The sequence below is a fragment of the Varanus komodoensis genome, unplaced genomic scaffold (assembly GCF_004798865.1).
Source record: "Varanus komodoensis strain SLA01 unplaced genomic scaffold, ASM479886v1 scaffold39, whole genome shotgun sequence".
NCBI classification, from domain to species: Eukaryota; Metazoa; Chordata; class Lepidosauria; order Squamata; family Varanidae; genus Varanus; species Varanus komodoensis.
This window is the reverse complement of record NW_025335922.1, coordinates 769294-797001: the sequence shown is the minus strand read 5'-3', so window position 1 is coordinate 797001 and position 27708 is coordinate 769294. Positions and strand designations below refer to the sequence as shown.

At 45.1% G+C, this 27708-nt stretch overlaps 1 protein-coding gene across 4 annotated transcripts in view; it reads left to right on the top strand.

Annotated features, from left to right (window-relative positions):
• MICALL1 (MICAL like 1) overlaps positions 1-27569 on the top strand; it is a 40186-nt gene extending 12617 nt beyond the window's left edge. The window contains exons 3-16 of one of the 4 annotated variants that reach the window (XM_044441008.1): positions 3800-3941; positions 6230-6330; positions 8121-8257; positions 8534-9102; positions 10989-11052; positions 12238-12632; positions 13632-14113; positions 16320-16454; positions 17106-17232; positions 19020-19110; positions 20999-21072; positions 22972-23086; positions 23464-23510; positions 25583-27569. In XM_044441008.1, coding sequence (XP_044296943.1) covers positions 3800-3941; positions 6230-6330; positions 8121-8257; positions 8534-9102; positions 10989-11052; positions 12238-12632; positions 13632-14113; positions 16320-16454; positions 17106-17232; positions 19020-19110; positions 20999-21072; positions 22972-23086; positions 23464-23510; positions 25583-25704 — 2601 coding nt within the window. In that variant the 3' untranslated portion in view covers positions 25705-27569. Of the gene's footprint in view, positions 1-3799; positions 3942-6226; positions 6331-8120; positions 8258-8533; positions 9103-10988; positions 11053-12237; positions 12633-13631; positions 14114-16319; positions 16455-17105; positions 17233-18856; positions 20978-20998; positions 21073-22971; positions 23087-23463; positions 23511-25582 lie in introns of those variants that run through there. The other 3 variants (XM_044441007.1, XR_006415763.1, XM_044441009.1) reach the window with 3 other exon arrangements.
• Positions 27570-27708: the final 139 nt, after the last annotated feature.

Genomic DNA, 27708 nt, shown 5'->3' with positions numbered 1-27708 from the left:
TGCACCCCTCTGTGTTTCCTGAAGTAGTTCCTGGGATGAAGAAGACCATTGATGGCAGTAGGAATGTTGTACTTCCTGAAATTGTGTTAGGAATGCTTTAGGGGAAGCACACCATCAGGAGGAGGAAGAGCCTTCCTTCCTGGTCTGACTTGGAAGCAGTATGGATAAAAATCAATGACAGCACTAGTGTGTGATGTTTAAATTAAACATCCTAAGTCTTTTTAATAGTTTGGTTAAAATTAAAGCTGGGAACAAGCATGTCAAGGGTACACATAACTTCTTAAAGATGAATCAGTGGCTGTCTTACCAATGTCACTGACTTAAAAGGCTGTGTAAGTTAGTGTAAATGAAGAACCACAAGGAAACATCTTTTTGACATTGAACATTATAAGTAAGGCTCACTAGAAGAACATAATAAATAGAGCAGTAAAGCATAAAATATGGCACAATAAGTTTAAATACTATAGTTAATTGATTGTATGGCATAAAAGCCTGCATTGTTATTATGGGATGGATGTTAGGCAAATGGGACTGGCAGAACATTGGAGGCACTGGGGTTTAGCGCCTGGCTCCAGAAGTTGCCAGCCTTGTGTTTCTCTTGGGAGATCATCCCCAAGGTCCTTCTGGGTGGCCTCTTAAGACTCCTGTTTTGATGCTTCCCAAACACTGACGTTTGTTCACATCTCAAATAATGGCCATCCACATGGTGTAAAAGCATGATCCCTTTTTATATTATGAAAAGTCATAGTATTGCTCAGTAAGTAGCTGACTGTTTCTTGGAGAATTTTGACCTACTTCCTTGTCTCTAGGCTGACAAGAGAGGCATGTGCAGGACACATGGACTATGATGAGCAAATGTTTTGGATTGTTAGCCGGGTGGTACTTTTGGGGTGAGGGTGGAATTGGGCCAAGGCAAGGCAAGGCATATAGGCTATATGTGAGAAATAGAATGAAAAGGGAAAGCACCCAATACTGAGAAAAGGAAGGGAGAATATTGTTCAAGGTGTAGCTTTGTGTGTGCACGTATTTATTCTAATGCTTTGCTACAGAATAAAACATTCATGGCTTTTGTGGCCCACCAGAAAACCCCTATTTGTTCTAAGCTGGTGCCCTCCTGATGTGTTGGACTACAACTCCCATGAGCCCCATCCAGCATGGCCATTGTAGTCCAACATAACAGGGGGGTACTAAGCAGATGGGGTAGAGCCTGTTACAGTTGTACAAGTTTACCGTTGTAGATAATGTGATTTGGGGTGGACAACTTGTGACTCTCTAGATATTTTGGCCTTCAACTCCCATCATCCCTTACCGTTGGTTTCGCTAGCTAGGACTTTTGTAGGCTGAAACAACTGGAGGGCCTTAGTTTCCCCTCTAGTTTTATATATCCTAACTCTATATTATCAAGATATAATGGCCAGATTTATTAATAAATGTATACCACTGATTTAAATCAGTTAAATCTGGTATCTCACTCTTATCTCTACAGCCATTTTTGGCAATTTGTTAGAGACTCTGGGTTAAGGCCTTGAATCATCTCAATTTTCCAAGCTAGTTTGTTAGCATAACTGGTTGTCTGCCAGGATTTCTGTGGCCAGAAACATTTTTATTTTAAACATTGTTTATATTGTGTGTATGTAACAAAATGAAATAGGATTTTTTTTCCAGCCAAGTAACCATCAAACCATGCTTTGGCCTATTTATTGCTCCTAACAGGGCATTTTTGTTTGCAACTTTGCTTTTGTGAGGGTAAAACTAGACCAAGACACAGAAAGAGAAAGGAACAATACTGGAAAGAAAATTGTCCAGCTAGCATCTTTTTTATTTCTCCTATTAAGGTTGCAATTCTGTACCCACTTATCTGAGAGTAAATCCCATAGAACACAATGGAATTTATTTCTGTTTTGATTATTTATTTCATGTCAAACATTATTTCACATATTTAGGATTGGTTTAGGAAAAGATGCAAAGTCTGCTTGGAAGAATGAAACAGTGAAAATCCCTTTTGCACCATTATTCAGAAATGCATGAAAAGTATTAAAATGAAAATGGATTTAAATTACTGATTTAAATTTATCCTTTCCTCGGCTTTATTTCTTTAATTATTGATCAATAATTTAAATTACTTTGATTGAATTCAATTGACCGGCTCGCTCCCTTGCATTAGAAAAGGAACAAGTTTAGATTCCCAGTGGACCTCATTCTATGCAGAGTAGTAGATTTCATGTTTGCACAGCAAACATGCTGACCCAAACATGCAGCCCAGCCTAACAGGCTCACCACAGCAGCAGCAGAATGTGCTTTGATTTCCTCCTGTGGCCTATCTAAGATAACCAAGCAACCGTAAATAATAACCTTGGCTGGGTAGATTATCATTGATGTAATTGCAAAGGTCTGGATAGAGATGGACTAGTTCTTACATAGTCCTTTATGGTTCTTTTCTGATGGAAAACAACTCAGCAAACAAAATAGGGGGTTCCTGCGTTTCATGTGTGCAAATATTCAGGTATTTTTTTCAGAGTCTCCAGTGGAGAGATTGCCTTGATCTCAGCACGAATGCACCACATTTATGCCATGCTTAAATCCCTGTCCAAGACCGCATGACCCTTAGAAAGCTGAAAAGATAAATTTTTGTCTGTGAAAAAATCTGTAGCAGGGAGATCTCCCAGTTGTACCCTTCTCCATGTATTTATATATTTAATATGCATCTGTTTCTAGTTTTGTATATTTCATATTGTTGTCATGTTCTGTGGAAGCTGCTTTTGATGATGTAAAAAAGGTTTTACAACTGGAAATAAATAGAAATAATATATACAAACCACACTGTGATTTATGGTTTTATATCTGCAAAGGCCAGGCATTCTCTAACAGAGATAAGGTGACTCATATAAGGTCTGTGGTGCAGCTGAGAGTTGGTCATAGTGCCTCATGCTGTCCAATGATCCATGTTGGGAACAAATATAGCACTTTATTTCTATTATTTCTGCCATATTCTTTGACCATACTAATTGTTCATGACTGGAAAAAATTCACCTAGCCTTAGTCACTTTGTTTTGTCCATATTTAACCAGTATTGGTGCATTATTACTGCTAGCCACTTCTCAGCTTAAGTATGTCTAATTTGTACAGCATTTTTCTGAACTTTTCTTATTTTCCTGTGCTCACTGGGAGCATTTGAACTTGGGTCTTCCCAGTGATAGTCTCAGCCTCACCCTCTAATCCTGCCTTCCCCAGCCTCGTGCCTTTGAGATGTGTTGGTCCACAGTGCCTTTAGAGTGCCTTCTAGCAGTGTGCATGTGTTTGTATATGCATTGTATGTGCATCATCATCATCACTGAAATAATGGTGGCATTAGATGGAATCAGTAGTGCTGACCCTCTGAGTATGATTGATTGATAGAGAAGCTGGGACAAACACAAAGAGAACTACAGGGGCAAGCTGGCAAGATGTCCTGCTCCCAGATGATTAGAGGATATGCACAAGAAGCCTTTAGTTTCTGAGAGTTCTTCATTCATGAGGGCTAGAAACTTGCCCAGAAAATAGAAAACCAGCAATTAGATGGACTTGTCAGGAAGAACATCTGAACAGAAAACCAAAGAAAACAGGCATGGTGCTATATTAGAGGCAGGCAGTAGAAAAGAGGTGATATGAGGGCAGAAGAAAGTCCGAGCTGGCCTTCTGCTGGGTTTCCTTTTTTCCTCTTTCATTGCCGCATCCCTCCTTTTGATCCACCGTGTGTGTGTACATGTGTGCTTGTCTGCATCCCTCTGGCTTCCTAATTGTTCTTCTGCTGCTTTTGCAGGCATTTGAGATAGCTGAGCAGGAACTGGGGATCCCCGCCCTGCTGGATCCCAGCGACATGGTCTCCATGAAGGTCCCTGACTGTCTCAGCATCATGACTTATGTCTCCCAGTATTACAACCATTTTAACAACCCCAGCCAAGGTGAGAGCTCTTCTGTACTACGGGGTGGACCCTCTGCACTTTTCTGGTGTAGGGCCACTGGCTGCTTTCCCTCCCAAGAAACTAGGAATTCACAAAGTATCCATGAAGTTGCTCACTCTGGCAAGCTTCCTTCCATAGATGCGAGGAACCTCTGCTCACTTCTAGAGCTTGGAGTGGGTGGGGGGAATGTGGGAAATGGACCTTGAGCAGCTGAGACTGAAAATCCAATCAGTTCACTTCTCCCATCCCTGATTTTATTTTATTTTATTTTATTTAAAACTTTTGTACCCTGTCCTATACATAAAAGTCTCAGGATGGTCCAACAACAAAGGCACAGGGTAATATCTTTAGTAAAAACCTGACTAAAATAAACAATTAAATTTTAAAATAATGGGAACATAAAAAGGTTTTGGTCTGGTGCTGAAAAGAATGAAGTGTCAGTGCCAGGAAACTAAACTAAACTATATAACCAAACTAACATGAATGATAATTTGCTTACCGTTTGGGACACCCAAAATCAGTTGCTTGAGGAGGCTGCCTTACTTTGTCTAATGCCAGGCTCAGTTCTGAGTTGGGTGGATATGGAAGGTCAGGGATGAACCCTTTAGACACATTAAGTGGGTGGGGATGGGTGGGCAGAAACTCAAACCACTGCCAAAATACAGTGCAATAGGGACAATTCCTCAGCCACCTTTGACTGTGGAGCTGAGGAGGACAGTGGAAGATTATCCTTGAGCTCCTGGTTTTTGAATTTCAGCATGCTCTGTCATCATTTTCGGCTCCCCGCATAAAATAACTTAGCTTACCAGAGACCCTGTGTGCATTCTCACCATCACACCTCCCCCTCACTGAAGACCTGTGGCACACTCAGAGGGTTTGAAGGAGAGGATTCTGCCATTTTGCACTATATACGAAAACAGAGAGAAACTGTGGGAGGTACTCATGCCTTCTCTTATGTGCAGTGTGTTGGCAGCACAGGCAGAAAATGTCTGCTGCTGAGTCTTCAGAGGGCAAGGATGGCTGCTTGCCCATGGCAAGTAGTTCTGTTAAGTCTGTGCTTATATTAGTTTCTTTATTTTATTAAACATGTATCAGTTGCCCTGTAGCAGGAGTGCAGGACTGCTTTCAGTCCGAAAGCTAGAGTCTTCTTTAGCTGATCTCTTGTGGGCCAAATTCCAGGTAAATGGGGCAGGCCCAAACCCCATATATAAGCCATCCTGTTTTAGCTTAAGACTTTTTCTTGGCCTGAGTGTAAGAAACCAGATAGGTCCATTGCGTCTTGAAAAATTAGCTGATTTTCCCCTCTAGAATTGCAAAAACTTAGGACTGGACACCCTCCTTTCCCCAGATGCCAATACAGTGGTACCTTGGTTCATGAACGCTTTGGCTCATGAACAAATCGGGTCATGAACAAAAATTACTGAAAAATTTTTACTTGGGTCGCAAACACTGCTTTGGGTGGTGACCAAGATCGCAGTTCCATTCGTGCAGGGAAGGCGTCTGTGTCCAGAGGCACGCCGCTGCAGTACAGGCGGGTGCAGCGAAGCAGAGCCGTGGGGCAGATTGCTGAGAATCCACTTGTCATTCGTGCAGCCGTGCACCTCTGATCACGGATCACAGTTGCTTTCATGCAGGAAAGCCGGGAGCAGCAAAGCAGAACCACAGGAGACGTGGCTGAGATTCTGCCTGTCTTTCCTGCAGGAGTGCGCCTCTGATCAGGCACACCTTCCCTGCACGAACGGAACGGCGATCGAGGCTATCTCCCCACACCCAGCGCACCATTTGCGCCCATCTCTCCCTCCCCAGTGCGCCTGCAATCATGCCCGTCTCTCCCCCCCACCCCCCAGTGTGCTGGGATGACGGGTGCCTGCAGGGATGACAGGTGCAATCTCAGTTGTGCTGGGGGAGGGGGGGGCAGGGAGATGGCTGTGCTTGTGCTTGGGGGGTGGGGTGAGATGACCTCGATCTTTGTTGTTGTGACTTTGCTTCACATTTTTCTGATTTAAAAAATGGTTACAGAACGGATTAAACTTATTTACATTGAACCTTATGGGGAAATTTAACTTGGCTCAGGACCAATTTGGGTCACGACCAGAGTCCTGGAATGGATTAAGTTGATGAGCCAAGGTACCATGGTAGTTTGCTGGTTTCCCAGCTTTGGTGCAGTTTCTCATCTCCAATCGGAAGGTACAAATGCCTTTCCCAAGTCTTAGCTCCTGGCATTAGAGCTTTGAGCTAAAATAGGCTGTCATTCTTGGTCTGAATTCCATTTTTCTCTGCCTTAGCAGCCAAGGTCCCTCCATCGATGAAGCGCCCGCTGGTTGCCTCCTCGCCGACTCTGGCAGCCCACAGGCCTGTGACTGCTTCTGGGATGACATCAGTAGCCCAGGTACCTAGTCTGCCAAATAGTGGAGCTCATTTGATCTGTCAGATCTCACTAACCTCCTTCTGGTCCAAAGCTTCTGAATTGGCACTCTCCAAAAGAGAATGATTTGAAGTGGATGATTTATCACCCCCTCCTCTTCTTGGTCTACTCAGCTATGAAGCATGTATGAGCCCTTGCCTTGACTGACTGGTGGATTATTTATACATATATGCCATGTATAGCCTGCCCTTTACAAAGCAATCCCAGGGAGCATCACAGGACACACTGACCTGGCTGGAATGATTACTATGGGTTGAACAAGCCATTTGCCTAATCACCCGCTTGGGAGCAGCTTGCTGTGACATCCAAACTTTGCTAGAGGGGGAAACAACCCTCCAATAAACTACTAACTGCCCCTGGGTTTGGACACCATGACAAGCTTTACCTATGCAGATGCTTAGGCAAATAGTGCTCAGGATATAAGTCATAATGTCTCGTATAACTTGCAATTTTCCTCTGAACTGCTCTGTGATGTCATCACAAAAATAATTCCTAATAATAATGCAGATCAATCAGACAGTGTCAAAAATTCCATACATAGCTGGATTGGGACTCAGGAGATCTGAGTTCTAGTCTGCACTGGGCCCTGAAGCTCCCTGAGTGACTTGGGCCAGTCCTTGACTCTCAGCCTAATATTCCTTACAGGGTTGTGGTGAAGATAAATTGGAAAGTAAGATAATGTAACCAGCCTTGGGTTCCTCTCAGGAAAAATGGGGATAAAGCAATAAATAAATAGGACCAACCATCTAGTCAAAAAATCTTTTGGGAAAAATGTTATTTGTTTTTACCTGGCGTTCCACACCCCAGCTGTGCTACCACCTGAGAGGGCCCTGTTCTGGAAGGCTGGACTTTGACAGGTATAACCAGAGGTGCCTTTCCAGCAGATAGCAGATGAGCTGGATATTTTTTTTACCATGGTAGTGTTTGTATTTCTTCTGTGCTTGGCTCAGGGATATATATATTTTTCAAGAAAGAGGGTGCAGACAGTGTTTGTGTCACCCACGTGTGTTGATCATGTTGCCTGCTAGGCTAAACACAGCTGTTGTGCCATATACAATAGATCACTAGGGCCTTAGTTACCCAGGTATAGAGATCTGTGGTTATTCCTACTATTTTAGGGCGTGTTTAAGATATGTACATATTGATGATTGTGTGGTTACATTTTTTGGAGGGAGAGGGTTGGTTGTCATGGAGTCAGTGGCAGAAATTCTGCCCAGAGCAAATAGCAGACATGTAAACCTGGTCATGTAGATTCTGTTAAATATATTTACCCAGGCTGAAAAGATTATACATGTTTGGACAGGATTGGAAGGTTGTACTTTCTGCCTTCACTTTGGCAACCAGCACAAGAAGGGGGACATGTGCTAAAGATGCTGTCATCTGTCTCCAACCTGGCACCTTCCAGATGTGTAGGGCTATGATTCTCCCCATCCCCAGCAAGCATACCCAGCTGTGCTGGCTGAGAATGAGAGTTGTAGTTTAATACACATCTGGAGAGTACTGGGTTCAAGTACTCTACTTCATTCGTTCCAGGACTGGATGGGAACCAATGTATCTTCTTAAGAGCTGGTCCAAGGAATACTGGATAGGTTGCTTCTTCATATGTTGTTATATAGTCTGGATATAACAGTTAGACCCAGTGGATGAATGAGATTTGAGTAAGTCACATTAAACTCTGAGGCTAATTTATCATAACGAGTGCATGAATCACTTTGACTCTGGAGACATTTTCTTTTCAACGCTTGTTGTCTCAGGATGATGTTTCTGAAGGCTTAGCAGAGCGGTCCCAGAGGACCACCCTTAGCAGCACTTGTGCAGCTTGCCAAAAACATGTTCATCTGGTTCAGCGCTACCTGGCTGAAGGCAGACTCTACCACCGTCAGTGCTTCAGGTGAGCTCTTCGAACCCAAGTCTATTGCACCTGTTCTCTCATAGCCCACCTTTCTTTATGAGGCATGGTCTTCTAATTGTGCCAAGCCCTCTTCGAGCAAAATATGAAATGCCATTTCAAGAGAGAGAGAGAGGACCTAAGGGTCTACGCAACTGAGAAACCAAGAAGTTAAGTGACTTTGCCCAGCATCTTGCAAAGCTGTGAACTAGATTTTTTTTCCTCTTGTGATGATGAGGCCACATTACTTGCTGCTAATGCACTTTGCATTTCTGACAGGTGTAAGGAATGCTCCAGCACACTTCTCCCTGGATCCTACAAGCCTGGACCCGAACTGGGCACCTTTGTGTGTACTGAGCATTGTGGCAAACTGGGCCTCAGTGTGAGAAGAGAGCGCAGGCCAAGTCCAGATCTTCAGCATGTCAGAGAACTCCAAGGGACTGAGGGAATGAGTACTTGCACGGAGGAAGAGAATGGAGTACTGGAGAGCTGCCCATCGGCCACAGAACAGAAGGGAAAAATGGGGGAGAGAGCAGCTGATGGAGATGAGTCACAGACTGAGATGCCTCTTTCCCAGCCTAGGAGTGAAATGCTCAGTTCAACTCCCAGCACTGAACCTTGCTCCCAGATGCCATCCAGGCCTCCGTTGCCAGCCAAACCAGCCATGCTCATCCAGGAAAAAGGTAGCCAGCAATTTGGGCAGCTCAAGGAGACCAGACCCACCCCTGCCCCTCGGAAGAGCACAGACACTACAGCCCTCTCGCCCCCAAACTCCCACCCTGTTCCAAGGCCCAGAGCCAACGTGCAGAGCGAGGGCTCCAGTGAGCCAGCATCCAGCCTGGTCAATGGTAAGGAGGCACCAAACAGATGTGTGATTTCAGGGACAAACAAGCAGTGCCCTGAGTCAGCCTTCCTCACCTTAGCATCCGCCGGGTATGTTGGACTGCAGTTTCCATCATTGCCAGGCTGACTGGCAATAATAGGAATTGCGGTTGAACACATTGGAAGAGCACCAAATTGGGGAAGGCTGGCTTCGAGGCTATTTGCATGGGAATGGCAGCCCCCGGAAAAAGCTGGTTTGTGATGCCATAGAGCCAAGTGCAATGTATAGCAAATAGGGCACATGCACTCATGACATGGAGCTTCTGTACATTTAGGGCAACTTCTGCTGCTACTGGCTGGGGGATGCTGGGAATTGTAGTCCATATGTGAAAGGCACCAGTTGCAAAAAGGCCAGCCTATGTGTTTAAGTGCTAAGGATTGGGGAAGCGGACTGGATGCCTTCACCAGTCTTTTTCTCTCGAAAAGCATAAACTTACAACTGATCTGAGAGCCTGGGAAAATAAAAAAAGGTCTTTGCCTGCTACTGTCAAGACCATAATGCAGGCACCAGACAAGTGTGTGTGGGATGGACGTGGCATTCCACAGACAGGGAGTCACCACTGTAAAGACCCTGTCTCCCGTATTGGAGATGCTGGCAGTTGAACCTGGGATAGCAGGCATATGTTCTGTTGAATGAAATGCTCCTTTTTTGCTTCCGCAGCTCGCAGCTCGGGCCAGACACAAAGAAAGCCTCTTGCTGAGCATTCTTGAGTGGGATTTGCACTCTGTCATCTGACTGGGGCAGAGTTCAGGCCACATTCGGTTCAATCCACATTGTATCCACTGGCTGCTGTAACAGTGTCACACCCTTAGACAAAGCATTCCACTCTCAGGTTGCGTGCACTCTCACACACCCCTTCCTAGATTGTGGTCTGGTGTCCAGGGTGCTCTGTTTCTGTGCCCGCACAGCATCAGTTCTGTGCAGAAAACGATCAAAGCACGTTTATGTACACGGTGTCCTAGCAGTTAAAACCTCTAAGCAATCCCGTGGTTCAGATTTGGATAACAGACTCAGCAGCCTACAAGAGTTGCTGAGTGAACGCAGAAGTGGCAGGTGCGCCTTGGGCAGCACAGCCACCCTTTCCCACTTGTGCATGACAGCCTGTGAGTTATTCAGCCCATAGGAAGTCATGGCATGTGACCTGTTTCAGTCTGTTTCCTGTGTGATAGTTTATTCTTCTTACAAGGCCAACATCTTTGTTAAGGACTACTGTAGCCTTGTATATAAGCCCGCGGAAATGACTTATCTTGCAGCTGATTTGCCCCATAGCAAAAAGGCAGACTGGAAGAGGAGCAAGGTGATCTGTCCCCCTCCTGCACTCCATTATACATTTCCACACTGGTGATTGGAGGGGCAGGCTTGCCTGCCTCTGCCACTACCAGAAAAACCAGACTGGCTGGTTTAGGAGGGCTGCAAGGATCCCTCTTTGCTTAATCTGCTGGCTCATTTGCCTTAATCTGCATGGCAGTCGAGTGAGTTGCTGAATACAAAGTCAGGTTCATAGAATGGCTAGAAAAAGGGTCATGGAGGTTGAGGATGGCCGTGTCTTGGGCCTGAAATTCACAGCTAGGGTAGATAAAGAATTCCAAGACTGATATCTGAAGTTCCAGAAAACACTGCATGGGTACACTGCTCACCATGTGCTCTGCAGTTGGGACTACAGTTGCTATCATGCTGACTATGGTGGGGAGAATGATGGGAATTGCAGTCCAAGTTCTCTGGGGGGAGGGGTCCCAAGCTGGGGAAAGCTGGGATGGCTATTTTCTTTGAAGAATAATTTTTCACCATGTAATAGGCTTGGAAGTATCTCTTCAAGGCTGACACCTGCACTCTTCTTTATTTCTGGATTAGGCAGGCCTTCTGAGCTGTCTCCACCAGTTCCGAAACCCAGAGGCAGGCCCACATCCTCAGACCGGTATGTCCTGCTGCTTGTAAATGACATTTAGATCAAGAAGTGTTGACATCCCCCTCCAGCTCCCCTTCACCCTCTGCACACACAGTTTTGTTATCATCCAAACAAATTGCTCTTCAGAACTTGACCATGCTTTTTAAAGTTCAAGACTCACTGAGAACTTGTTCTGAGATAGTAATCCCATGTCTATTAAAGAGGGGATTCTGCTACTGTCTTAAATCCAGGGCATGCCAGGACTTTCCAGTCTGTGGAATTCATTTCAAAATACCAGTTACAGATTTCTGTGTATATGCTGACTTTTTGTTATACTGATTTGCACAACATGACAACTCACCATTGGGTTGACAAGCCATAGTGGGTTGTCATGTTATATGAACCTGTACTGTTTCTTGAAGAATAACTTGTTCTTAGGCAGTGATTCAGCTTGACAGCACATGGCTTGGCATGTCATTCATATCTGGGTGACGGATCCCATTGTGAATATGGGGGCGCCTTTTTCAAAAGCAGCACCAAAAGTACCCCTTTGCTGCTTTTGTTAAGCTTGTCCAGGTTACTAGCAGTCCCGGCTGACTTACCAGTGACCAAATTGCAAAGTGACTCATGGCTGGCTTGGTATCCCCTGCCAAGATTGCAAGCCTCTTTTTGTTCTCTGCAGTCCCACCCACCCCTTTCTTCCTTTTCTCATGCCTTTCAAAGATAAAGTTGATAGCAAGTGACTTCCCCTTCAAAGCACCCATATGGCCCACTGGAGGGGCTGTCACTAGCTTGCCATCTTCTTTTTATTGCTCCCCAACTGTGCACATTTTTTTTAAATTTTGTTTTAAAAAATTCTAGTTGCACTCACACAAGTGTGCACTGACAAACTTTCACAGATTCAATATGGGCATCCTTGCCTGGGGAATGTCTGCTGTAGCAGGCATTTACCAAGGCCGTCAACCAGAGATGGTGGAAAGAGGTTTAATTTTCACTTTGCTCTCCCTGACAGCTGTCAAAAGGCCAGCTATCATGTGTGGTCTTTGCTTGCAAAAGGGAGTGCCTAGTAGATCACCCCCTTTGTGATTTGTTCCTTGACTTTTGGAACTGGAAATGACTCTTTTCAGTGTCCTGCATCTTTTCCACCTGTTGTCAAGACTCTAGATGCTTGGGAAGCTGGAAGCTTAAGTGTTAAGTGTTTCCTCCTCCATGCAGAACTGGAGAATCTCCAAGGCCAAAAGACCCTCCATGGATTGTGTTGGTCCAGGGGGAGCCCAAAAAGAAGCCTGCTCCTCCGCCACCAAGCAGTAGCAAGGAGCCTCCAACAAGGACTTTGGAAGAGGACAAAGGCGGTGAAGAGGAAGTAGGGGAGGCTGAGAGAAGAGAAGGAAAGCCCACAGTGAGGGAGCCAAAGCCCTATAACCCCTTTGAGGATGATGATGAGGAGGAGGAGCAGAAATCAGTCATGCCACAGAGTACTGAAAAACAAGAGCCAGGAGAGAGCGAGGCCTCATCCAGGATTGCTCACCCCTGGTATGGCATCACCCCCACCAGCAGCCCCAAGATCAAGAAGCGGCCAGCTCCAAGGGCCCCCAGTGCCTCTCCGCTTGGTGAGTCCATCCTGCCTTGCAATAGGAAGTGCATTGGTCCTCTCAACCATCCATTCCACATGAATATTTCTGCATCGACTTCCCCACGATCCTGTTCTTGGGCAGTCCAGACCCCAGTTGCTGCTCTGTACTAGCAAATTTGTCTGTAATGAAACTGGGGCTTCTCTGCCTGATCTTGAAGGATTAAGGAGTTGGCAGATATTTTATGTGGTGTTCATAGTTTTGTTACAGTATTTTACTGCATGATAACTTTATTCTTATGTACCACCCTTAATGGATTTTATCCCTATAAATATCAATGATAATTATAATAGCTGAGGTTTTCCCTTGTTGCCATCACATTCTTACGATTTCTGTTCTGATGTTTCTGTGATTGTCCCTAAGGTCAGGAAGTTTCCACTCTGTTATATGATCATGAGGTGAAGGGGTGGTGATGGTTAGTTTTCCTCCTTCATTAAGGAGAGCCAGGGTATGTTAGCTCTAGGGACAGAATGCTGCTGAGTGTCAGGTTGTCCCTGATCCTGCTTCCTACTCCAGCTTCTTTGTATTTTAGAAAGCTAAGATATGCTCAAACCTGACAGATCTCCATTTTGTTGAAGGAAGGGAAATTGCCTATGATGATTTCTGTGTAGGAAAACTTATTTCTTAATTCATGCTTGCCTGATTCTCAGGACAAAACAACCTCAAAACAGAGGTTACATATTGAAAATAGCACCCACCCTGACCCCATGTGTGTTATTGTGTTGTGTGAACAATGCCACTGTAATTTAAATGGCTTAGAGACTGATGTGGGTGCAGGTGATCAAAGCATCATTCTGCCATGTGGCCCAAGGGTTAGACCAAATTGTTGTCCATCCCTAAATGGCCCTGGTGTCAGAGAGGCTCTGCAGAGAAGTGTTTGTCCATGCTGGGTGGGGGTGATGCGAGTGGGACGCACCTGGAGGACACATTGTCAGGGAAGGCTGGACTAGGTTCTCAGTTGCATCTTTCTTTTTGCAGTTCACCATCCCGTTTCCAGAATCTCCCACTCCGAGCCATCGTCTTCCACCCCATCCCCTGCCCTTAGCCTGGAGAGCATCACGTCTGAGTGTTTAGCCAAGGCTGCTGACAACCTGGAGGAGACCTCCGTGCCCAAGAGCTCCTCTGAGCCTATGGTCCACGCTCCAGCTGCTTCTGTTGTCGTCTCTTGCTCAGACCCTCCACTTGCCAGCGTGTCCTCCAGGGAGAGCCCTGCAGCTCTGCCCAGTGGTTCCACTGGCTCCTCCCTTTCATCATCCAGTGATTTGGCTGGTGATGGCCAAGAGGCACAGGGGAGGAATTTTCAGACTACACCAAGCTGCTCATCTGGGAATTTGGACGCCAGCCCTGGGCGAGTCTCCCCGAGGCTTCCCCCCAGTGCCACTCCCACTCCCATCCTCTTGGCTTCAGATCTGAGTGGCAGAGCTGCCACAAATTCTCCCTCACCCAAAGCACAGCCAAAGGTATGTTGGAGCCAGCTCCTTGGATTCCAAAGATGGGGGCCATCTTTCTTTCCTTTTCCTTCTCTTTCCAACGTTTTTCATCACACTTAATTTTCCAGGAAAGGATCTGGGGATGCCATTCCTACCTAAGATCTTTCAGGCCAGCCTTCCCCAACCTATTGCCCTCCCAGAATTCCTGGCAGGGGCTGTTGATCCTAGTGGGTGCCAGATCAGGGCTGGCTGTTTCATGTCATGCCCAACTACTTTGGGGGACCCATGAAACAAATGCTGGTTTAACTTCTTGACATTGTCTGGAATAACTTAGGCCACCCAACTGGGATCTTTCTATGCATGGATCCCTGTGCTGCATTCCATGTCAAGGTAAGAAATACAGCACTGAAGTATGAAGCATCTGTATTTCTTAAAACATTTTTGTTTCTGTATATGTGAATTTGTAGGCTTTTAAAAAAATGTATTTGATCAGATGTATTCAATTAACACTTAGTAGGGCTAGGGCTACCAGGGGCCAGATAAAATTGTGTCATGCCTGATCCAGCTGCAACTTGCCAGTTGGCTACCTCTTTTCAGTGCCATAGAATTATGTTGTTTTAAATTTACCATTTGCATAGCTGCTCTGCTGCAGTTCCTCTTGGTTCAACCATATATAGGCAACCACATCTGTGCAGAGTGACAATGCTCTCATGCATTAGCGATCTTGAATGGATCTACCCTTTGGCTACATGATGGGTACAGCAGGAAGCTTGAAAGCTTGGGGGCAATCTTGTGTATTCTGCATATTTTGGCTTTAGATTCCCATCAGCCCTGACAATGATGACCAATGATCAGGAATACTGGGAGTTGGAGTGCAAAATATCGGAGGTACACCATGTTGGGAAAAGATGCTTCAGGTTCATCTACACACGTGTGTCTGTGTGTATATATATATATAAACAAAGCATATGGCCAGAACATTCTATCTGTAATTAGAGTTTCATTACCTTGGTAGCTCTGAGGGCATGACAAATTTTTGAGCAGCTCTTGCTTAGCTCACCTTCATTGTCATGTATTGACTCTGTTAGGGGTCTCAAACCATTTTGGGAATTTGAAAAATTGCTGCAGATACCATCATAATATGGCTTCCACAGAGGCACAGTAAAATACCTATTTAAGTTTGTACTCTTAGGCATGCCAACCTGGAATTTGGTGGGAATCACTTCTGCGTAGTTCTGCATGGGTTTGCTTTTCTCATGCCGCACACAGACACAGACACACACACACTCTTTTTTTTAGCTCCAGCAGAAAGGAAAGTACTCTTATCCTCAAAAGGAACTCATGAGTTCCCTATTCCCTTTGTCAGGCATGGGTCTCAGCCGCTCCATTCCCCGCCCAGAAAGGCCCTCTGTGTGTGCATACACATGTGTATGTGAAGAATGAGAGGAGGGCTGGGTAGGGAGGGAAGAAAGAACAAGGCCAGGGACTTGGAGGAGGAAGGAACAGAGATAGAAGGGTGAAAAGGGGAGAAAGGCAGTGAGGGGCAAGAAAAAGCAAAGCTGTGAAGAGGCGAGAAAGAAAGTGTGAAGTAAGAGTGTGGGAGTAGAGAGAAGAAGAACAAAGAGGAAGGGCCTGTGAAGGGCCTGGAGGAGGAGAAAGATCAGGCAGGGTCAGCAAGCAACTCTCTCTCTCGTTGCCAGCCTAGCTGCTGACTGGTGGTTTCAGGAAGAGAAAGGAGAACCTGGCATCCTGAAAATTTTCACTTCTTGAAAAAAACAACCTAAAAGGGAGCAGATTTTGTAAAGGGGAAAGATTTTGGAAAGTCCCTGAGGAACCATCCTTGACTGGAAATGACTGGACTTGCAGATCAACACATCTAGTTTGGGGAAGACTAACTTTTACTGTGAAGTTTCATTCTCTGCACCAACAGGTGCTTCAGAAATGATGAAAACTATAGCCAAGCATGCCATGTTTGCCCTGTTGAGCTGTAGACTCAAAGCTTTGGTCAGTGGTCCCTCTGCATCTAGAGTAGTCATGGGCAAACATATCTCACCTTTATTTTTTCCCTTGGAAAGTATGGAATTCATCTGTGTAACCTTGGGCAAGAGTTTTCCTTGAATTCCAGATGTGTGGCGGGATAGTTCCCATCAAAGTGTGGGGGAAGAGTGGTGGGCTTAGGGTTGCACCCCATCGCTACAGTTGTATTTGGATCCTCCTGTTCTGTATGTGTCTCCAGTCATCCTGCAAAGAGAATCCCTTCAACCGGAAGCCGTCGCCTGTTGCCTCCCCCTCTATTAAGAAAACCCCAAAGGGACCCAAGCCCGCAAGGCCTCCTGCTCCTGGACATGGCTTTCCTTTGATCAAACGGAAGGTAACAGGGTGGGGAGGAAAAGAGATGGGATTCTGTGTCCTTTGCTGTATTGTTTTAACTGGTGGAAGGAGGTGGGAAGTTACGGGGTATGGTGAGGTCAGGAAGAGCATTTGATTAAAACAGTGGCCCTGGAACCTGATGTAAGGACCAAGAAGAGCCATGCTGGATCAGAGCAACTGTCCATCTGGTCTAGCCTTGTACTTGTGCAGTGGCCATGGGAATCCCGCAAGGAGGACATGAATGCAGTGGCACCCACGCATGGCTGTCACACTCTTATTGCCATCCCAAACTTTTCACAGCCCTTTTTTAATAATAGACAAAATTATATTTGCTCGTGTCTATGCTGACTTCAGTTTCTTAACTCTGAATTTGTCTCCTTGAGAATGTCAGCCTTCAGTTTAAAAATATAAATAAAACTAGTCTCTCATGGTTTCTTTGGAAGTCCAGATGGATTTGGGGTGGGCTTCTTGGCCAAGTGCTGTCCTGCTTCTTGCCCTTGTTCAGACTGCATGTGTTTAGAATCACAGGTTCTGTTTTTTTATCTTCTTTCTTCGGTCCTGGGGTCAAGTGAAATCTTCCAAAAAGCATGGCCATGACTAGCTTGTTTGAACTGGGAGGCATGTTCCTTTCTTCCTTTCTTTTGGTCTGCAGGTTCAGTCAGACCAGTATGTCCCAGTGGAGGATATCTATGGTGAGATGGACAGCATAGAGCAGCAGCTGGATGAGCTGGAGCACCGAGGAGTTGAGCTAGAGAGGAAGCTCCGCAGCATGGAGAATGGTAGAATGGGTGATACCATTTGTGAGGCTAAATGGGGAGAGGCAAAAGGCAGGGACAGTTTCAGCATGTCAAGCTGCGTTAATTAAACCATCCACCAAGCCAGGCTTTCCCCTCTGGGATCCTGACGCTGGTCTTGAGCATCTGCTGCTTGGCTAGCTTCACCCCTTTTGTGCACACTGTGTTTGGTGACATAGTGGAGAGGGCCCACTGGGAAGCAGCACCAGCCCTTCTTACTGCTTGGGGTGCTGCTCTCATCTGCTACTTTACTCAGAATTTCCTGTTCCACCTGAGCTTCAGCACAGTCCGCATCTAAGGGAGAGGAAATTAATTTTCCCAGCAACAAGATACTGCTGCGAGCTATCCCTGCTGTCATGTAAAGTATTTTGGCGTGACCTGGTTTTGAATGAACAACAGAGACCCACTGGCTTCACAAAAGACCTGCTTCTGCTGAAGAAGAAAACTGCCTCCCATTCACAGCAGTTTGCATTTTTCACCTCTCCTTGGGGGTCTGGGAGTGCGGACTGTCAGGATGAGCACCTGCATTTCATAATTTAGCACTACTCTATTGACCCAATTTCCTTACTACAACGCTGTTCTCTGTACACTGGCCTTCCCAAGCCTGGTGCCTTCCGGATGTTTTGGGCTGTAACTCCCATAAGCCCCAGCTAGCATGGCCAATTGTCAGAGGTGCTGGAGGTTGTAGCTCAACAGAGCTGGAGGACACCAGCTGGAAACAGCCAATGCACAGTACATGCACAGGGTTAAAAATAAAAGTAACATTAAAAATAATTCTGCACATACTTAAATTGCACAGTATTGTATAGAAATATTGAGGCTGGGCTGGAGCAGCAGAAGCCAAGGGGAGAGCAGCAGAGAAAGGGGTGAGGACCCTGAGGCTGAGAGAGAAAATGTTCATATGTAGTAGATCAGCCTTTGCCAATCAGATGCCCTCCAGATGTGTTGGACAGTAACTTGCAACATTTCCAGTGGCCATGCATGCTGAGAGTGATGGAAGCTGCTGTCCAGCACATCTGGAAAGCACTAGGTTGGAGAAGGGTATATCCGATCAAGAGGATGAACAAGCCAGTGGGGGTAGGGATGTGACGCTGCTGCAGAAGCAGAGGTTGTGCCTGAAGGGACCCTCATCTCCTGGCTCGGAGGGGAGGGATGGAAGTGAAAAAAGGAGATTTTGAAGCTTATCTGGCTGACATTCAGGGAAACAGCTCCTGTTGTTTAGCTAAGCTTGGGACATGATGGGGAGCTGGTTGAAGGAGGATGGATGGTACATCAGTGCTTGAATTTCTTGATGTCTTCATCTCCTCAGCCCATTACACTGGAGTGGGGGATCATGCTGGGTGGGCGAGCCAAGGCCAAATGCCATCCCCACATGCAACATTCTATGGCTGCATCAAAGAGGCCTTCAGTATGTGCTATTTGGAGACAGACAGGTGTCTCTGTTCACAGGCAAAGAGAACGGGGGGAAATTGAATATAGACAGCTAAAACAGATTTTTAAAAATCTCTCAGCTGGAGCTTTGCACAATACTGGAAGCACATGTGTGCTGTATGTGCACAGAAGCACAAGTCATTGGAGAAAATGTTGCCGTCTGCTCTTTTTTTTCCAGAAGCAGCCCTTTTAGGCCTCGGTTGCCCTGGAGCAAGAATTGAGCTCCGGTCCAAGAAGCTCTGGCTCCATTTTCCTGTTGCCTCTGTTTTTGCAGAGGGAAGTAGTCCTTCAGGATATGCAGGTTTCTGATCTCTGCTTGTCCCTGTCCCTTTGACTGGCAGATGTCCCTGAAGATGGCTTGCTGGTTGACTGGTTTAAACTTATCCACGAGAAGCACATGCTGGTGCGACGGGAGTCTGAACTCATCTACATGTGAGTATGAATGCAGGACTTCAGCTGCAGTCCCAAACAAGCCTTCCCTGGACTCTTGCAAGACTTCCTTCTGATATGCTCAGCCTTGCACTGTCAAGAAGAGTAGCCTGCTGCATCTCGGAAGCTTTGGGCAGGGAACAAAGGCAAATAAATGCAACGTAACAGAGGAAAACATTTATGTGACTTACATTTATGTAATTGATAATATAAATAATATTATTTTTGGATTAGTTATATTTTAGAAATCAATATTTTCTACTTTATGAGTTTTATTTTATCATTAATTTAACAGTCTTAATTATTTACTTTTGCAATTTAACTTTTATTAATTACATTTTAAAAGAGTAATTCTACAGATTCTCCTTATGGCCCTTAGAGTTTCCCTTTTTTTTCAAATCTTTTATTTGTTTTTGGAAAGTACAATAGAAAGAAAAAGGGTATATAGGGAAAAAAGAAGCCAAGGGTCATTCCAAAGATTTAGCAAGCAACTCCTCATTTAAACAGATTTACAGTAAATAAAAGTCTCTGTCAACCACTTTCCGATCCAACCCATTCAATTCTTAGTCATATATTTATCCATCCTATATAGTTAGTTATAGATCATAACATTGCTTTGGTAACAAATAATAATTAGAAACTTTTGTAAAAGTTGTATTTTCTTTAACCATTATTTAAAGTATTCATAGTAAGCCTTCCTTGCTTGGAAACTCTCAAAGAGGCTTACGAACAGTTCTCAGAATTAAAATCGCTCTCCAGTCTCGCACCAGGAAGGAAATTACGCACTGTTTCCATGGAACCAGGATTACTTGGGCAGCATTGTTCTCCCTTGTTCTTCCTGGGTGCCATGCCAGGAATCAGTTCCCACTGAGATGCTCCAAGAGAAGGGAGTTGGGTAGAACTGCTGCATCTCTTTCAGTCTGTGATAGAAGCAGTGCTCCCTGGTTGGCAGTTGCCAGGCAACAGCTCCCACTGAGGCCCCCTGAGCCAAGTATCACTGAAATATCCTCATCCTTTGCAGACTTAACGCTCAGCCATGAAGGCCAGTCCCAATGGGTAGCTCTCTCAGCCATCCAAAAAACACTCAGCTTGCAGTTTGGTGAATCTGTGGTGGTAGACAATTCCATCATGGCAGAAGAGGTGCCAGCAAGTTGGTGGTCATAAGAGTGCCTCTCTTCCTAGGTGGAAAGAGGATCAGGAACACTGTCTCCTGTGGCCACTAAAGCAGCCAAATCTTATTAAGCAGAAGTTCTACCTGCGGTTGATCTAGGGAAAATGAGAAGCCAGCATTTGAACTGATCTTTGGGAGAATGATGTTTTAAAATAGCATTGCCTCATCAGAAATTCTCCCTGCTCTGTGCCAATCTTGTTTATTTAGTTAAAATTTTATAATGTTTTCAAAGAGAATACATACAAAATTAAAAGTAAAATTAAACACATTCATATTAATAGCTATTAACTCATAATTCCTTCCAATCCCTCTCCTGATTTTATCCATGTTTCTTTGTCCTATTTCTTTTTTTAATCCCTCCCTTTTCATGAGTTCCAGATTTTTCTATAAGCTTTTCCCAGAATTACTCTATTCAGTTCTTTCTTCATGTAATTATATATTATTGTCACTCCTTGCTAAAAGTATATTTTATCTTTATTCCTCCGTACACTCCTAATTTGTCTGTCAACTTTCATTAATTGTTCTATTCCATGTTGATTTCCCGTTTCGGTATTGTCAACATCTGAGCTGTCTTCCAGTTATTTGCTATTAATTGCCTTTTGGCTGTCCCTTCCCATCTTGTTGCTGGTCTCTAGCAGTTCTGAGGCAGTTATATGACCCTTCAAGGCAAACCTAATACAACTAATGCTCAGCTTCTCTCCTTTTTTTTTTTTTTTTTAGTTTTAAGCAGCAAAACTTGGAGCAGCGTCAGGCTGATGTGGAGTATGAACTCCGGTGTCTCCTCAATAAACCTGGTAAGCCTCTTCAAGGTCTCCTCCTGCTTGATCTGCTATATGTCTTATGCCACAGCATTAGGACACTACACTGTTGTTAAAAGAAATTTCCTTAAAGTGTTCAAAGCAGGTTTAGGCAACCTGAGGCTGTCTAGAGATGCTTTGGATGACAACATCCAAAACACATGGGCTCAAGATGACTCAACCGGTCTTCCATGGCCTGACTGGTCTCCCATGGCACCTGTTCAGAGTTTTTTGAATGTTTAACTTGCACTCACTTTTTTCCTCCCTAAGGGCACAACCTTTTGGGGATCTCTGCAATCCTCTGAACTCAGAAAGTTGTGGGCATCAAATGAAGGATGGGAGGAATGTGGGGGTGAGCAGAAGAGGCTGCAGTGCTCTTGGGCTTAGCAGATTAAGGTGGTGCCTCCCTCCTCCCCTCCCCAACCCTTAAAATGCCCCCACAGTGCCTGCCCCATCTCTGAGGCTGAAGCCTGCACCAACTGCGAGGGCATCTGCTAGCCAAAGGATTCTGCCCTAAGTGCTTTTAATGAAAGGCTGATAATCACATTTTCCTAGGGCACCCTAGGGCATGAATGAGACATCTGCGTGGACCGTGCATGTCAGGCCCATGGGCATTGCCTGTTCTGACAAGTGGCATCTCTCTAGGGCCCCAAGTATTTATTTATATACGAGTAGGCTTTCAAGGCAGCTTATAAAGATAAGAAATAAGACAGTTCCAGCTTACAATCTGAAAGGCATGAAACAAAAGGAAAAGGGACTGAGAGAGAGGAGAGAAAAGGCAAATTTGGGCCCTAGTTTTTGTTTGCAAAGTTTAGCAGTTCATGGACTTAGATGAAGGGCTGCAGCTTCCTCTGCCTGCAAGGGTCTCTCAGCTGCAGCTGGATCCAAGCACAATGGAAGGGTTTGTAATGACTGCTTCCTCTCTTTCTGATGGCCTCAGTGGTGACTGTAGGCAGCAGAAGTGAAGGGGGTGAAGGACTTCCTAAGCCCAGCTGAGGATCTAGAGATGCCAAGGATCAGACTTGGATCTTCCTGTGTAGTGCAAAGCATCCAGTCTGCCACTCCAGATATATTGGACTTAAAACTGCCCAAGCTTTCTAGGAATGATGGGAGTGGTAATCCAGCATATTTGCAGGACACCATGTTGGGGAAGCTGGACTACACAGGGAGAGGTGGATTTTTGTTTTGTCTTATCACACGTGGGCTGCCAGCAGGGAGCACTATTCAGTCAAAGGAGAGGTTGTTGCCTGCCTATATGGCATTTCCTGCCCTGGCCACCAAGAGTCGAACAAGAAGGAGGCTCCCAAAATTGCTGACAGCACAAATGATCCAGAGAAAGGGACAAAAAAGAACTCACTGATCAGTGAGCCAAATCAGTGAGCAAAACCAAATTGTTCCTCTGCCAGTACTTTGAATATGATGATCGTCTCAGACAAAAACTCAGAAAAAGCGAAGGTGTCAAATTGCTTTATATGGAAGCTGATGGTTTGTCTGCCTGGTCCAGTTCTATTTTCTTTGAAGAGTAGTGGCTTGTCACAGTCCCAGGAGGAGGTCTTCCCCGAGCAACTTTTAACTCGGAGTTTAGCAACACCTGGAGGGCAGTGGGCTGCACTGTCAGTCTGGTACTGAGAAAAAACAGCAAAGTAGCTTCCTTTTAAATAAGATGAAGCAGTAGTCAGCCTTCTCAAACAGTCACTCCAGTGGCATGTATTTCAGCAGCAAAAGTGCCACTTACTACTTTAAAAAGTGTCCAGTTTGCCACTTTCTCCTTGAAATTTGGTGGGGCAGCAACCAGTGGGGCACAGGGGGCTTTTCTTTTGCAGAACAAAACCATGGCCATCTTGCCTGAGGAAGCTCTTCATGTGGCTCTTGCTTCCCCTCTCTCTTCCTTGACAGAAAAAGACTGGACAGATGAGGACCGAGTGAGGGAGAAGGTGCTGATGCACGAGCTTGTGACCATTATCGAACAACGGAATGCCATCATCAACTGCCTGGATGAGGACCGGCAAAGGTAGCATGAGAAGTCGTGGAAATGGGCTGGCTGATTTTAAGGAATGGGGCTTGGGGAGTTCCTGCTGGCTGTAGGGCACATGGTGCGAGGCACAGCTGCACCGTGCCCTTCGTTCAGTGAAAGCTTCTCCAGGCTGTGCGCAGGAGTACCTAAGCTCTGTCTGGGACACTGATGCTAGTGCCTGAGGCAGAGCTGTGGCCTGCTGGGTTTTGAGACAAACCTGCTCCTGCAGGATAGGCAGGAGGTACTGGCCAAATGATGCTTGGAAAAGGGTAACACCTGTAATTTCTGTGCATAATGGTAGATTTGGGGAAAAACAAACTTTGGCTGTGTTTGCTTAGGCAGAATGTCATGCTTAGCTTTCTCTCTTTTTTCAGGGAGGAAGAGGAAGATAAAATGTTGGAAGCCATGATTAAAAAGAAAGGTAAGGGGACGGAGCTCCAGTAATTAGGCACAGCAGAGTCCTGATGACCACTGCTCTGCAGGAGTATAACCTCCTGGTGTTGTTTCCAGCATATTATCCAGGTGCCGAACAGACACACCTTGCCAAACAAACTAAAACTCAGCACTCAGACAATATTCAGTTCTGCTCCAAGCAAAGTAAAACATGAGTCAAATGATGCAAATTAAGTAAACTTGCAGGATTCATCTTTCTGTCTTTCTGCATAATTCTGTCCAATTTCTGCTTATAGATGAAGTAGGAACAGAGAGAGAGGAGGAGCAGTAATATTAGTGGGGTATTAAGTGTCCCTCTACTTTGGTGAGCCCCTCTGACATTGAGGAATATCTCACTCAGCAGAGGGCAGCAAGTAGTCACTAGCTCTGGTCAAGAACAAGAGCCTGAATTGTCTTGGGTGAGCTCCCCGTACTGAGCTAACTTAAGAAGCCACTAATCGCTTCCGTAGTGATCTTCTGAGAGATGGAAGGAGGCTAAACACTGCCTTCTCCCTAGCAACATTCTGATGCAGCACACCAAACAGTCAAGATCCTTCCCCTACCAGTTGCTTGCAGGGAAAGAGAGACCAAGGCATCCATTCTCTTCTGAAGCAACCACCTCAGAGGAAGAATGAAAACCGTGGCTGTTCTCCACACTTGATTTTGCTAATTTATTCTGGTTTTGCTAGCCATGGGGCAGGGCAAACAACTAGGTAGGACTCTGAAGTCCCACCCTCAAACAGCCTCATTTCATTTACATATGCATTTTCAAACATTTCCTTCACATCAGTAAAGGCTAGAAACTTTCTTCTTTAACAAAAGTTTCCAACAGTTGAATTCAGTGCCAAGTGAACCTTCTGGCCTAGTTCACATGTAATGCATGGTGTGGTTTGTTGAAATGAAAGTCGCTGTTGACTCTGAACCCATCCCCACAAACAAATAATGAGTTCTGAACCATAGTTTAAACTATTACTTGTCATGTTGTCTGAATTCAGACTCTTGGCTTATCCCTGGCTTTTTAAAGCTGCTGTCTACCCTGAAACAGAAGTACTCTGCATGAACAAACTGAAAGTGAAACTGCTGTGAAGGTTGGCAAAGTTGGTGGAAGAGTAACAAACCTGACACAGGGCAGAGGGAAAGCTGTTTACTTGTCTGCAAGACAATTTGTTGCTAAAGCAACAAACCAGTTAACATAAACAGTGGCTTAACATGATATGTGAACACAGCCTCTGCATTTCTGTGTACTCTGCAGAATTGTAGCAGACACAGCTCTGTGGATTAATCCTGATCCTGCACACAAACTGCTAACTTCAATTTGATAGTGTATCTTCATGAGCAAAGCTTGAGGATGCTCACATGTATAGGTGCACAACTAGCTAACAACAGTCTGTATTACTTGTGATATACAGCAAGGATTCTGGATCTATCCAGGGGTTAGTCCCTGTTTTCTGTGCATCTTCACAAGTGCCAGCACTCAGTCCCACAAAAGGGTGGAGCAGAATTCAAACATAATTTCAAATTCTATAAGCAATGCCTGTCCTGATTGCAAAAAAGTTCTATGTTTTAAATGTGCAGATAAGCAGATGGAGGCTAAATGAGCTACTGGCAGAATTTGCATTTTCTGGTCATCTGGTCTGTCATTTGCTTAGCACAGTATTCCAGAGTTCCTGATGCCTGGGCACCTTACTTGTATATTGTACTGCATGAGATCCCTGCTGTGGCGTAAGTGGGCAAGGACCTTTAGCTCAAGTCCTGTTCCTGGAATCTCCAGTTAGGGTTCGGCAAGACTTCTGCTGAAACCTGGAGAGATATGCACTAGTTTACTGCAGCCATCCCCAACCTGGTGCCTTCCAGGGTATTGGACTACAACTTCCATTGTCTTTGGCTGGGAGGGAATGATGTAAGCAGTTGTACAACACATCTTGAGGACACCACAATGGGAAAGGGTGGTGTAAACAGTACTGAGCTAGATGGACTGATGGTCTGATGTTCCTTGTTTTTCCTTTCACTGCCACCTCCTACATCCCACTAAAATCACTTACAATGTGTCTGACTTTCCAGAATTTCACAAGGAAGCTGAGGCAGAGAGCAAGAAGAAAGGAAAATTCAAGCCCATGAAAGTGTTGAAGCTGCTTGGGAACAAACACGACTCAAAGAGCAAGTCACCCAAGGAGAAAAGCTAAAGCAGGTTGCAGCCAGACATGGAGAGCACTGTCTTGTACTCTCAGACTGCACCAGCTGATTGGCTGGGTACCTGGCAAAATAGGACTTGTGGCCTCTTCCTCTTTTATTTTTAAGAAGCTGTGCCTCGCCATACACCAAAGATGGTTTTTTCCTGGAGAAATTCAGTTGACTTCCATCAAGAGATGCTTCTTTGCCTAGTAAAGGGAGAGGCCTGGTAGGTCAAAACAACACTGAAAATAAAGGAGGGACAGACTTGGAAGAGGAAGCTAACTTGTTCCTTCAGGGTAGGGTGGGGGCTGAGGTGGGGATGGGAAAGTGAAATAGCATCAAACTTCTTCAATTGTGTGTGTGTTCTTATTGTTAATGGTTCCTGGCAGTCCAGGATTTGAGTGTCTGTGGGAAACCTTGCACTAATTGTCCCCCTTCTCTAACTGTGATAGTCACGTGTGCCTCATATCCCTCTCCTTTGGGGAGGAGACCTTCTGTAGCAGTCTGGGAGCCTCCTCTTCCCTGCCCCAAATCCCTTTTATCTTTACCTTTTTGTCCCAAATATAAATCTCTCCCACTATGGTCAATTGAAAAGCCTCTGAGTTTTCAGAGCAGGGTTTATTTATTTATTTTGTTGGCATAAACTGTTAAAACTAGAATGATCACAGAAAATGCTTCTTAATCATATAGAAGAAGCCAAAAATCTAACTAGCGCCCTATTTCTAGAGGCCTTTCCCACACCAAAGGAGGATGTGCTATGGATGCTCACTCTCTTGGAAACATTTTCAAAAGTATGGAAGAAAGGTTAAGGCAGCTGTCTCAAACCCTGTGCCCTCCAGATGTGTTGGACTGTAACCCATCATCTCCTACCAGAAGCCATGATGGTACAAGAAGGTGGAAGTTGTCTGGCGATCACCAGCTTGGGGAAGACTATGTTAAGAGGATGGTATTTGTGCGGGTCTCATTGGCCCTTTAAACCCTCTTGATTGCTGCTGCTAATTTCATCCATGGTGCTCCTCAGGGGACACAGGGACTGGGAAGGGATCAAGAATTCCCTGTCTACTGGTAAGGCGTAAGAGGATGTCAAGATATACTTAATGCCATAAGGCTTCTTTTTGCCTTGTTCATCAGTGCTGTCCTTAGCCTATCTGGGAGGGATCTCAGTTACTCCTCCCCAAGCTTGATCTGTATATATTTTTCTAAGTGTGCAAGAGAGTTCTTTCTGTAGGTTTTTTTTTAAACAAACTTCCAAACTCCACCCCTCCCCCCAATTCCAGCTCTTTGGTGTGTGCGTGCGTGCGTGCATGTGTGTGCAAGTGTGCATGCTGGAAGGGAAGTCATGTCTTTCCTCCTTCCTTTCTGCCTTCTCCTCTTAGTCGAGGAGCTATTTATTGAGATGTATAATTGCTTGGTCTGAGTTAAACACTGACAGTATTGTAAGTGTTGGTTAGTCAGCTGTTAGTCTTGAGTTCCTGTTAGCAGAGTAGACTACCAGCCCAGAGCAAATTGCTGTGCTGCCTTATCCAAATACAATGACTTTTGAGAAGTCCCTCCTGCGACATTCAGCTTCAGCCATTCCAGAAAGGGATCTGAGTTCATCAGTGATACCAGCATCTGGAGAAGGCCATGTTCTAAATTCCATAGCAGGGGATTAGAGCCACTATCAGCCTCCTGCTCCCCACAGCGAAGTCACCCTGGATTTGATCCCAAAGCACAACTTTTCCCTTTATAAACAATACAAATCAGTGTTTCAAATGCCATCAGACTGGCTCCCATCAGAGATCCCCACACCCTCTTGGACATAATGACACTGTATTAACTGCAATCTCCACTGACATGCAGGGAACTGATAAATAAGTAAAATAATTGTATTTAACATCTGTTGTAATGTTTATTTTTGTGTTTTGAGTTGCCTTCTCCCAGCAGAAGGAAAACCCGGTCAGTTATACATCAATCTATTTCCAGGGGAATGGAAAGCTCAAGTATATACATAAGTCTGCCTTTTGTCTCTAAAC